The 12738-nt window shown below is 45.4% G+C and overlaps 1 protein-coding gene across 1 annotated transcript in view; it reads left to right on the forward strand.

Moving 5' to 3' along the window:
* Nucleotides 1-9080, forward strand: part of RGS6 (regulator of G protein signaling 6) — a 103279-nt gene extending 94199 nt beyond the window's left edge. The window contains 1 exon segment of the mRNA XM_086748871.1: nucleotides 8928-9080. Coding sequence (XP_086604997.1) covers nucleotides 8928-9080 — 153 coding nt within the window.
* The last annotated feature ends 3658 nt before the right edge of the window (nucleotides 9081-12738 follow it).

Raw genomic sequence — 12738 nt, forward strand, 5'->3', positions numbered from 1 at the left:
CAAGCTCAGTTTGGGATGGTAAAACTGTAATGGAAGTACCTGTAAAGAAAATTGTTGTACATTGGTTGGCAGTTTAGTTCATTTTTGTCTTACTGGCTAGCATACTGTAAACATTTTATTTCATTTTTCTTAATACAGATATAAAATGTTGTCCTCTGATGGTGGCTACCAGAACTAGGAAGCGTCTGAACTTTTTATACTTTGCATTATGGCAGTTTGTTACTACCATCAGATGAGAAAATAGTCACTGTGTTGTCATGTCATAATGTCCTTGGAGGACAGCCTTACCAAAAGCAGTAACTTTATGGTGTAGTTGGGGGACTAAATTAAGACAAAGTTAATTCTGCATGCTCTAGTTCTCCAAAATGAACTGCAGTTCCCCGACTGCGTAGAAGTAGAGCAATCCAGTGTCCCTCGTTCCCAGAGCTCCACTATACTTTAGTGATTGCTCATTACGGGGTCACATATTCGATCTGGCCCTGCACAGGCACACTGAAGTTAAGCATATGCTTAAGGTTTGGCTGGAACAGAGCCTGAATGCTCAGCTCTCTTCAGAAGGGGGCCCTAAGCCTATGTTGCAAGCAGAAAAATATGAGGTCAGATTTCCCATGCTGGTTGTAAGAGGAATGTCCGAAACAACCAGGGCTAGAAGTTTATTTGCCTTAAGGAGCCATTGCTGAGGTGCAGCTGTGGCTCCAGACTGTGCTGCTCTGTTTGGCTCTGGGAGGGTGCAGTAGCCCCCCGGGGAAATGTTCAGATTTGGCTGTGGTATGTGACCCATCGCTTTGGGAAATGACTGAATTGAGGTCCTTGAAGGCGTGGTCTTACCATGGCAGTCCGTGCTCCGGGCCACATGCCTCGTGGTGCCGGGTGCTTCGGCCGATGGGCTGCCTGCTGGGGCAGCTCCCAGAGGTCTGAGCCCGCCTGATGGTGCTGTCCAGCCAGCTGTGCCCCATGGCCTTCGCACTCGCTGGGAAACCCTGCCACAGTTAAGGGAAGTGGAAACATAATGCAAAACTTGGGCAGAACTCCAGAGCTTTGAGTTTGGATAAAATCGTGACTTTCAGGTAAATTGCATTTGAATTTCAAGACTTAAATATAGATTTCAAGAACACAATTTCACTGAAGACTTATGTCATTTAGCAAAAACATCAGGAAAATTATTAATTATTAGTTGAGGAATAGCTCCAAGTCAGTTACAGTGGGGAATAAAGTGGACTGATTGTGTTCTTGCTGCACCACCATGGTTATTAGTAAGATCATAAGAATATTTAAAATGTGTTTTAAAATACAGAGCAAATTCTCTTTCAGCATCCATCAGTTATTGTTTCCTGTAGTCCTCTGGAACTTCAGGCCTATTGAGAACCTCCCCCAAATGTTTAGCTCATTGTTTCTTCAAATAAAGCAGTTACTATTGTTTAAAATCTGCTGTAAGTTTTCAGCTGAGATAAGCAACACAGGGAAAACTTATGTCTACCAATGTTATGGTTTCCTTTCGCATTACTGTCCTCAAATTTGGGGACCTTGGTTCCACTAACAGTGTAGATGGTATAGAGCCAGAGCAGGAGCGTGGAGCTGGAGATTCATGACCGCTTCCTTTCTCATGATGCTGTACTTACAGGTGTGCTTCCCATACTAGAGAAGGCCTGTTTGTATCCAGAATGACAGACTCCTTAGATAATGAGTCTTCACTTGAGTGAAACAAAAATCAGACTCTCTAGGTTTGCCTGTTCTAGTTGCTTGGATCTCATGATGTCCCTCTTGAGAAAGATAGGAAAAAATACAACACTTCAGAAAAATAGACACTAAAGCTTTGTCGATAAGCTGCCAACAATATTGCAGGCTTTTTCTCTCTTATTTGGGTTAAACCTCTCCCCAGAAAAATCTTTCAGTGCTTCCGAATTGCTCTCCTGCACTGGGTATACAGCGTGGCTTTGGGAGCGCAGACCTGGAGCAAGTGGAAGTCGTCTTACCCACAGGGCTCCTGCTCATCTCAGAGTCATAATGCAGGAGACAGAGGTTAACCCCAGACCATTTGACATCCTTTAGAAAGACACTGTGGAGCCCTGCTGCCAGACAGAGGCTTGACACCTTCAAGAAGATTAATTGGGAATAAGAAAGAACAGGAATTTATAGAGGGGTTTTTTTTTATACCACTCTTCAATTCCTACAAGACCCACTGTCTCATCTTCCTCGGCTTGGTACTTTTGACCAGGAGAGAAGGCAGCTCATGACTAATGAATGCAACGAGTTTTAGCACCAAGTCTTTCTGGAAGCTGGTGCTATCCGGTCCGCATTCAGCAGCACATTGACAGTGAGATTTCACCAGGTGAATTTTCACTGTGGTGATAGTTTGCCAGCTCCCTTCAAAGTATCAGCTGGTACCTGTGTGCAATGGCCAGGAAGGGGGTTGTGCCCACTGCTGGTCAGGTCCTCCTGTAGCGACAGGCATACTTTGCAGTGCTTCCTGTCTGGGTTCCCCTTGGAGCATGGGGCCGTCTGTGACCCAGTGCCCAACATGGCAGACATCCTCAACCTTCTCAGCTTACCTGCTTGAAGTCTGCGGCTGCAGTGTCAGTTTGTGTCTCATGGCAGTCCCCCACCACAGGGCACCAAAGGGCCACGTCCACATGATGGAGCAGATCACTACAGGACACATGTTGCCCAGCACTGCTGGAGAAGAGGGGCAGCAGATTTATTTTCTCTTCTGTTTATATTTTGAAGAGTCCTCAAAAATACGTGAGCAGCACAGTGGTAGGATAGACATCACGGTCCCTGACCCCTTCTGCCCTAAGCTGGGCTCCCGTGCTGTGAAATTGCAGGACTAAAGCTCTTCCGTGCTCTCCACAGGGACCCTGGGGAAGGGTCAATCTCAGGGAGTTACAGATCTGACAGTCTGTTGCATCGGAGCACTTATTAATCCACCTCATTTAAAAAATTATGGCACTGCGCATGGTGGCAGGTTTATCTTATTACAATTTTCCTTTTGAATACAGCAAGGATTGACATTATGAAAGCAGAGTTAGCCTGTCTTCTCTCCCAAGTAAAGATAAATGGCATCATAAAAATCAGACATCATGTATCATATATGTTATAAATAATACCTAGTATTGAGGTAATAACTTAATTTTAAAGACACACATACACACAAATCCATATATGTACATCTCTCTCTTCTGCCATATTTGATCGTCTTACTAATTAAAAGGAGCCTGCTGTACTATTTTTAGTCGTGCAATCTCAGCCTAGCTGTTTAAACCACTGTAGTTTCCCATCTGCTTTAGCAATGATTTAATAATCAGATAGACACAGGCTTAGTTCTCATAAGCTGAGATGATCCTTCAGGGCCGAGAGTAGAAGGAAAATATATTTTAATGAGTACATTTAGGGAAACGACTGCTGCTTTTGTCTCGCAAAGGAAACCACCAAGTCACTGCCTAACTTGTGCTGGTGGAAATTTGTATTTAATGAAGGGGGAAACAGGAGGGGGTTCCTTTGTTGCATCTTGCAGCATCTTGAGTATTATCTCTAAAAGCAGCAATGGTTACTCCAGCAATAACGGGGATTAAACCTATAGATACCAGCCTTGGCAGGTAACTTAGATAAGCCTGGGCCATGATACTCAGACTTTAATTCAAACTTTCCTAAAATTGCTGTATTCCAAGGAAGAAATTCCCCCTGTAAGAAAAATGGTGTTAAAGTTTCTGACTCAATATTGAGGTGGCGACCCAATGCTGAGAAGATCTCTGTGTTTTATTCCTGACTGACATTTCTTTAAGAACAAAAGGCACACATGCAGATACAGCTTTTGAGAGAATCAGTGTTCTCAATCTTTGTGCTTTAAAGGACAAGAGTGGCCAGACCAGTGATATATAGTTTATTTAGAATTTTTGCAACTTCTGTCTGAACCGACTGAAGCAGCACACTGTTAGTTGTTACGTTCCAAATTGAAAAAGCTCTTTACTTGAAGAAGGTAAGGAAGCTCTTGTGCATCTCTTCCACTGCCTGAGGACAGAGAGAAGAGTTGCACCACCTGGGAGAAGTGAGAGGTGTTTGCTGGCCAGAGACCCTTGTGAAACTCAGCCCAAGCGGTGGCAGGACCTGGCAGCTCCAGGCAAAACCAACAGCCTCAGCCAGCGAGCGCCATGCAGGACTGGGAGGGCGAAGATGCGAATGCCAGACTTTTGGCTGGATATTGGAGTCTGTGGGAAATCCCTTTCCCTGTGTTGTCTTTTCCCTATTTCCTTTCTCAAGTAATAGTGTCCCAGCAGAGTGTATACAGAGGTGTCATGTGCACAGGTCTGCCATCGCTGCTTACGTGCGTACTTGCACATGGTAAGTGACAGGCTTGTGTTTTCTCTTTCATCATCGCAGTCTGTAAAGAGTGTAAAACTGAACGGAAAAGGAGCCTGCCTGGTAAGTCCTAGAGGAAATGTGATTATGCAGTGAGACTTAAAAGACTTGGGAGGTTTATTTTAATGTCAGCGCAGTAAAAGACACCAGGCACAGAGAAGAGATGTGGTGTGAATTGTATCAAGGAGTCAGGTGTGAAGAAGCAGGGAGCTTTTCCAGGTGGTAAATTCAGCTCAGTGCGGAAAGAGAGTAAGTTGAAGGAAGAGGTGGTCTGTGTTCAAGCTGCCTGGGAATTAGACTGTAGATTATAAAAATAAAAGTTTTTTAATGAGCTTTCTTTAAAGAGTCCTGAAGGTTATGGATGGAACATTTTATATGGGACAGCAAGTCGATGAAGACTGAAGATTCTCTCAGCTCCCAGGCACAGGTGAATAACTGAATCGACAGACTGGCCCAGCTTCATTAGCCGTGCGAGCCAGAGCTGCAGTAGGCAGAAAGCAGAAGCTGGTAAGCAGGAGCCGCTGTAGTCCTTGCGTTACTAGCAGCAGAGTGGTTTTGTATTCTCATCCAGAAGCACTGGAAACAAAGTCCCACATTACATCTTTAACAAGTGTGGAGCCAGTGTCCCACCTTGATTTCTCATGCAGGGATGACTTTTCCAGGAACAAGAATATGACTGGAGATCTTGTATTTGATATAGGAGTCAAGCTCAGTGGCCAGGATGCTTTCTCTCTGGTCCCTAAAATGCCTTCCTCCTACTTGCAGTGGTGAAAATGGGCATTTTCATGGTAGCATTTCCTCTGCTTTATTTTTCTGGTATCTTTTGGCTATTTCATATTGAACTAACCTTGACTCAGAACTGTAAGTGCATCCCAATTCAGTACCCATGAAACCCAAAGTCCCACATTTAGTTTCAGTTCCATGTGTATATATTCATTTTGATTACACACCAATGAAAGCCTTAGTGTCTACCCTGCATGTCTGGCTGTCCCTTCCTAGATAATGTCAGCATTTTCCTTTTCCAGCTCCATGTTGTAGCCCTTGTTCTTCCCTGCTGCTGCTTTCCTATCTTCCTGATTCTCAGCTTCATCCCTTGGCCACTGCTACTGCCTTGCGCTGGTTTTTATGACATTTTGGTGTATCTGCTGTTGGATCGGCATCCATGTCTCATTCTAACTGTCCTGGTCCTATTTTTAATTCATGAGTATGGTGTCACACACGTGAAATATGTTGATGGGATCTTGCCTTTCCCAGGTGAACTGTGTGATATTTTGCACAGCTGTGCATGACTGTGATGTGTTACAAATACTAACCACGAACACAGTGAAGAAGGCATAAGGCTGGAGAAACAATTGCTGCCTGATATCATCGGGCCTCTCTTTTTAACTGGTTCCTTGATAATCTCATAGAACTGTCATATACTTACCAGCTTTCCCACTTTTTCACTTTCCCAGCTCTACCAGCTTTCATCAATAGATAATATCATTTGAGGGTATGGAAAGTGTTCATGACCTGCAATATAATAAAGACAAAGATTTAAGCCATCATGGGTAGAGAATAGCAGTTGAAAAACTGGAAAGTATAAAAAGGTGATACACTGAGATGCTGGTGAAGTGGGCATCAGAACAAACAGCTAGCAGGGAAGGATATAGGAACGGATGCCAAAGTTTCTTAGATTTGGCACCAAGAAAAGGCATCAGGGAAAAGGGTTCTTTTTATCTTTGGAAGATATTTTACTTTTAACAAAATGTGCTTGCTCCACTACTCCACATTGCCAAATATTGGCTTTTACTGGGAAAAGGTACTTGCATTACGTAGGTGATGGAAAGCATCAGAATGTACCCGAAGAGTGACGGCATCCAGACAACATTTGCAACCTGTCGTGCTGTCTGGTTGTTCTCTTATGTGCAATAACTAGTCAGTGTCGATACCTAATGCTGCGGAGGATTGGGTGCATGGCCTGTACCATGCATGTAATGACTGGTTGCTGCATGCTTAAATATGTCGTAGCTGCTGCTGGTGTCAGCATAGTACCTTACCTGGAAAATGTCTGCACTGTGTAGGCTTACACTGCACGCTCGTCAGTTTGGTAAGCGGTGGGTTGCACGCGTTGCCTGTGTGCTACATAGTCTGGTCTGTGTACAGGGGCTCCTTTACAGGATAAGTATTCATCATTTCTAGTGGATAAGTTATTCTTCACTTCCCTTCCTAAAAACACGGCTGTGTAGTGCTGCTGGTGCAGAATGGCAGCTGCCTTCTGCCCCTGAGGTCGCTACCTTCCAGCGGTGGGTGAGTGATCCCTGTGTGTGCGGTTTGTGAAGTGCTTTGGGATCCTTCTGGATGAAAAGCACTCTATGGAGCTCAGGATACACTTACTATCCATTTACTGTGTTTTATTCCAGCCACATACAAACTCTGAAAGATAAAAGTTGGTACCTTCCCACTACAGACAGGTCTCACAGCTCGCTGCAGAAACCAAACCAAGACCTTAGTGAGGTGTTTGGCGGGGAGGGCAGGCTTAGACTCTGCTGTGATTTCAGCCGAGCTTATTCTGATACTCCAGAGGGCTTTGATATTTCAATGGTGTTTCTGCTTTCCTCTGACTGTGCACAGTATTTACATATCTGGTTCCCAGTCCTGCTGAAGGGGGTTAAACAAACTGAGTCCATTGCACACAAAGGAAATAACAGAAACGCGCCCTGCCTGAGAGCTAGACCAGCAACATGCAGTAAGGGTATTTTCTGAGGTGGCTTGAAAAAACACTCTACTACCCCATTGTAGACTGGCTGCAGTGATCCATCTGTACCTCCGTCTTCCTATTTTTTTTTGTCAGAGGGAGGGACAGGCCCTGGATTGGTGGCCAAAGGCTGCCCACCTGGCAGGGCTCTACTGAAGTGTCCTCCTTCAGTGTGGTGAGTTTAAGTAGTCTGTGGGCTGCTTCATCTAATGCCAAAATTGGCTTGGACACATTCTCAGATACAAGGAGCCCAGACTACTCCACAGCAGAAGAGGATCCTCCTCCTGGTGCTGGTGGGATGGTAGAGGAGAGCTCCAACCATTATCAAGCTGTTCTAGGAGTGGGTGAGTACAGGGCTTGTCTCAGCTCCTGGTTTGTGCCGTATGCAGTGGTGTGCTGGTATTTCTTAAAGCACAGTGCAGTGCCTCACTTAAGAAGCCTAGGAAATCCTCAGAAAATAAACCTGGTATGGATGATGCCAATTTTAATTGGGCTGCAGCTCTGAACTGTTCCCATAGCGATATAAGCCGGGAGAGAAAAGAAGCAATATCAAATATAGGAACCTAACCCGTGGTTGCTGAGCTTCACTGCGATCAGCAGGAACGGCGAGAAGCTCAGGTCCCTTGTCAGTCAAGCCTTACCAGAGGAGTGGGGCCCACTCTGCAGGAGTTTGTGTTAGCTGGTGAGAATGGGCAAGCACCCTGCACGCCGGGAGCAGCTGCTCCCCTACTTACCCTCCACAGCCACTTTGCAGCTCCTGTTTGCAGTCTGTGTCAGCGTGTAACTGGTGGTATTGTCCACCACATTTTGTGTGCTAATTTATGTTTTATATGTTCATCGTTTACGTGTTTGTGTTTATTTTGTGTTGAACTAAGTTATTTTCTTTTATTGTTTATGTTTTTAACTCTGCTTCATCTTTAACTTTGTTAATTTATGTTACTTATGTTTGCAATGTATCTTTTCATGAAAAAAATTAATAAAAAGTATGTTTTTAAAATTACACACAAATAAAATTTCCCCAAGGTCTGCAGTGTGATATAACATTGGAAACCAAACAGTGCTGGCAGGGCCAGGGCCCTGGCAATCTCTTTCTTCAGAAATAAAGTTTGGTGGCAGGACATTGTCTGCCCACTGCCAAAGTTCTTGTAGTACGTTAGCTAAAAGGTAGGAAATCTGAGCAGTGCCTGTCACCATGTGAAAAACCTCAGATTCAAGCTGATGGAAGTAGGTTTGCTCATCTCCAGCAGAGATGCAGATGCACCCCCCAGTCCTCTGCTGGGGTTCTTACAGAGGGACAGGGCAACACTGCTCCCCAGGAGATGGCTTCTTCTCCGGGAAGATGATGCTTCTGGCTGGAGCAGACTGGGTAGCAGGCTGGGAAAAGGACAGCCCTGAGCATGAAGAAGGGTAGAAAGCAAGAAGTGGAGTCATCTCTAGCGAAGTCCTAAGCTAGTGGGTGGAAAGCATGGAGGTGAACAGTAAGCATGAAAGCGCTTTGGTCTGTATTGATATGGCAAAAAGGGGAGCCTGTGCCGCCACACCAGGAGCTCCCCACGTGCTTCCTCTCCCCGGTCGCTGCAGCCACAAAGCTCCCTATAGGATAAATCCTGCCTGGGTGTTCAGGTAAGTTGTTGACAGCATGCATGGGCATGCTGGCTCGTGCATGATGGAGATGGTGAATGTCTGCATGGTGGATACATGAAGTGCACTCGTGTGCTGGGCAGAGCACGTTCACATTGTGTGAAATCACAGGTACTGGACAAAACTAAACTTTCCATTTAAAATTATTTTTAAAAGATAGTTCACAGCCTATGCCTTCTCTCCCAACTGTGCGAAGTGCTGATTTTGGTAGATAAAAGCAAAGAGCAAGATGGAAATGCTGGTGGCTCATACAGGAGGTTTGAAAGGAGTGGTGTCTCCTTTTAGTGTCAAATTTCAAATTTTTTTTTTTCCTCTCTTACTTGGCATCTTGCCTATGTTGAATTGCTGAATTCTGCTTCATTAAAATAATGGCTAATTGCATTTTACACTTTAGTTTAGTAGCTGTTCAGCAAAGGCTTAGCCATCAAACATGCTAAGCATCTCCCATGACCTGTGGTCAATCTTCACTTCACCGGGCCTCAGTGAGAGCCCTGATGGCCCACATGTGCTGAGGTCTGGTCCTCTGCCTGACAAGTAGCCAAGCAGTAGGATGGGCCACATACTTGGAAGTCAGAATCTAGGGGACAATTTCATAAAATTTATTAAGAATTCCCTGACATTTTCCTTGGTTACTCCAAATTCAGATTTTACACTGCCTCTAAAAACTGAGGCTCCTGTTGTGCCAATGTTCTGGGGTAAAAAAAAAAAAAAAAAGAATGGTTCATTCAGCTGCATAGAGAGAACTGGACATTACCATTACCAAGAGGCGGTTGAAGCTGCACATGATCCTTGCCCGAAAGCTGTGTTACCGCTCAGCTGCTTGCCAGGAATGAGAGAAAAGGAAATCTTCCTGCATCTTACACAACACACAACATATGCCCTACAACATATGCCCTACTGCTGGTGCTATGCTGTTTGACTGACAACAGTCTGGGTTTTTAATTGTTGTAACCCTAATTAGTAGTGACAAATATTTTGCAACTGGAGCACTGGGGATTTCTTTATAAGCTTTAGACCCCATGTAAAAAGTTTACTCCTTCCATCCATTCTAATCTTGCCTTGAGTTATTCAGCATATGCATACGAGGGAGTAAAAGAAGCACTGTAGTGTGCTGAGCTTGAAATCACATGCTTTCCAAATCCCCTGCCAGCACAGCTTAGATGAAATTTCTCCTGAAAATAAGGCAGAAGTTGTTGATATTTTCTTCCAGTGGGGAAAAGAGAGGTAGAAATGTGGAGGCAACCACTGGTTTCATGCTAAACAAAGACATTTATTTTGGTTGAACCTTTTTAAAGAAACTAGATGTTTTTTGTGCCAAACTTTCACATCATAATAATCTGAAACTTCCTCACTCCGTCAGAGATCTCCCCGAAAGAATCTTGACTGAGTGTTGGGTGAGACCCAACATGACCTCTTGGTCCTGAACTTTTTTGGCATGTATTGTGTCCAACTACAAGCTGATTTAGCCACCTCCAGCTTCTCAGAGCAGCCTTTCACTGACCAACTCACGCAAGCCTCAGGGAAGGGTCGCAGGATTGCAAAAAATACAGGGGTGCATCTCACCTCTGCTGTCTCGAGGCAGACACAGGCCACCCTCACCAGGTCATCCGGACACCTCTTTTCTGGCCACAAAAAAGCGATACCGCTAAGGCATGCTGCTGCCATCCTGGACTGTTTGGCCATGGATAGCCTCCTGGTGAGCAGGGTGGGTGGGTTCGGACAGACAGGTCCTGAGGAGAGCGCTGGCTGGCTGGGGAGTGGGCCGCGGCACCATCCCAAAGGAGCTCTTGCGCGTGCTACGCTGTGGCTTTTATCAGTTGGCTGGCACAAACCTTTTGTGTCTCCTGCTGGACTTTGTGCCTAAGAAGTGCTGGAGGGCTAAACCAGAAACAGAGGTGCCATGGTCCAGCCCTTCCACCGGTGTAAATCAGCAGCAGTTCTCTGAAAACAACTGAGTCATGTTGATTTACCTCAGCAAGTAGGCCCCATCCAGCATTTCCACCTGTGACACAACAGTTTACTCCTTTGTTGTGCATTTTAGTAACAGGAAACAGATACCAGCTTTCCTAATAAAATGCAGGTTTTTTCCTCCTTTTTTTTTTTAATGAGGATCCCTAAGACAAGAGACTCCCAAACTGGTCACCTGCATCCCACCCACCTTGAGCCAAAAGATGTTCGTGTTGCTCAGACCCACGCTGTCAGGCTGATGCTTGTCTCTGTGTTGAGTTGAAACAAAATCCTCCACATCAGTATGCCTGTAGTTGGGGGTCATTTTGGTACCAAAGCCGAACGTTACACTTACACTCCAGCACTCCTCCTTGTAGACAAAAATTTCACAGCGTTAATCCCTGTATTTGATTCCAGGGATCCTTTCACCATCTGCCTTATCACAGAGATGAATACGACAGCTGAGCAGACATCATTGCTGCCTGCTTCTCGCTGTCTTAAACCAGAGCTTCTCGCACCCATCTGCTTGCGTGTCCCCAGGCGCGAGGCTGCTTGGCACCTCACACGTCCCTGACGCAGTTATCCTCGCGGACAGCCAGACTCCGCGCTGGGAGCAGCAGAGCCAGCAAACAGATCTGGGTTCTTCTCACCTTTCCTGTGAGATGGGAGGAGGTGCAGATGGAGCCCACTGCCTTTGCCCGCAGAGGGAAGCAGGAAATCCATGAGCAAGGTTTTGCTCTGCACAAACCACAGCCATTGGCTCCGTATCCGATTCACCACCTTCTCCAGGGCAGCCTTTCTGTCAGTTGCACCCTTCCCATCAGCCCGGTCCAGCACCAGCATTTCTCCCTTCTCACTTTGAACACAGGCGTGTCAAAATCGGGGCTGGATGTGGACCAGCGTTTGATCCTCACCCCCGCTGGACCCTGGTGCGGGGAGCTGGCGTACACCCGAGCTGCCTGCCTGTGAGAAGATAACAGGAGGAACTGCCTGTCACAGATTAATCAGGGTCTGACTGAATAGTCATTATACAAACCCAAGGCTTATTTGTTTTGTTTTGTTTTGTTTTCCAATGAAGTATCCAAATATAGGTGGAAACTAACATTTTTTTTCCTAAATCCAGCCATGTTATTCTTCCAGAAATTAAAATCCACATCTTTACCTTCTTCTTCCTGTACATTAGATTCAGGAACTGGTGACTTCTTAGCACTCTTTCTCTGGTAATCCCTAACGGCAGCATAGTGACAGGGGCAGTTGCAGCCCTCCATGCACTGCCACATTGCCCTGCAGAAGACTTGGCCACCTCCTGGGGTGGCATTGGGCCAAGCTTCCCAGAAGTGCATTTAAAAATAATAATCATCAAGAATTTGATTTATAGTGAAAAAAAGCATGTATGCCTTAAATGGCAGCAGTCCTGGTGTATCTGCTGAGCTCCAGGAGGGAGCTGGTCCTTCCTGAGCTGTGCCCTGGGTGCGAGCTGCACTGTAGAGATGGAGGAGCCACGGGGCCGTGCCTGTGGCAGGACACTCCGAGTGACGGCAGTGTTTCCAGCAGCCGACTGCTGATATGCGGAAAGCGGCCAGATTAGGCCGTGTGTGTTTGTGCAGCCGAGCAAATTATTTGGTGAAAGGCACACATCTGAGTAACGAAATGAGGCTTTGGTAGCAAACTGTTACATCCTCCTGGCACAGCTCGAAATGGGAAGAGATTAGAAATCAGAGGGGAGATGTTTCTTTTTTCTTAGAGTATGAACTTGTTAAACAAGGCTTATTTCAGACAACCTGCTAAATTTTACATTTCAAATTTTCCTACATTTTGAGTATACTCATTTTCACTGTGTAATCTGTTTCTCTTACTCTTTGTGTGGATCTTTCTTTTAAACAGCAATTAGTAAGACTTTCTATTGTGACGGAAATCTTGGCTAAATGTAGTAACCTAGAGGAGGTTGTTTAAGATTTGGTAGGTATTCCACAGCTCTCTGGTATCTCCTGGATGTTTATTTCGTAGAATCACAAAATCACAGAATAGTTTGGGTTGGAAGGGACCTTTAAAGGTCATCT

This window comes from Chlamydotis macqueenii, chromosome 5 (genome assembly GCF_036417535.1).
Source record: "Chlamydotis macqueenii isolate bChlMac1 chromosome 5, bChlMac1.mat, whole genome shotgun sequence".
In the NCBI taxonomy this organism is placed as follows: domain Eukaryota; kingdom Metazoa; phylum Chordata; class Aves; order Otidiformes; family Otididae; genus Chlamydotis; species Chlamydotis macqueenii.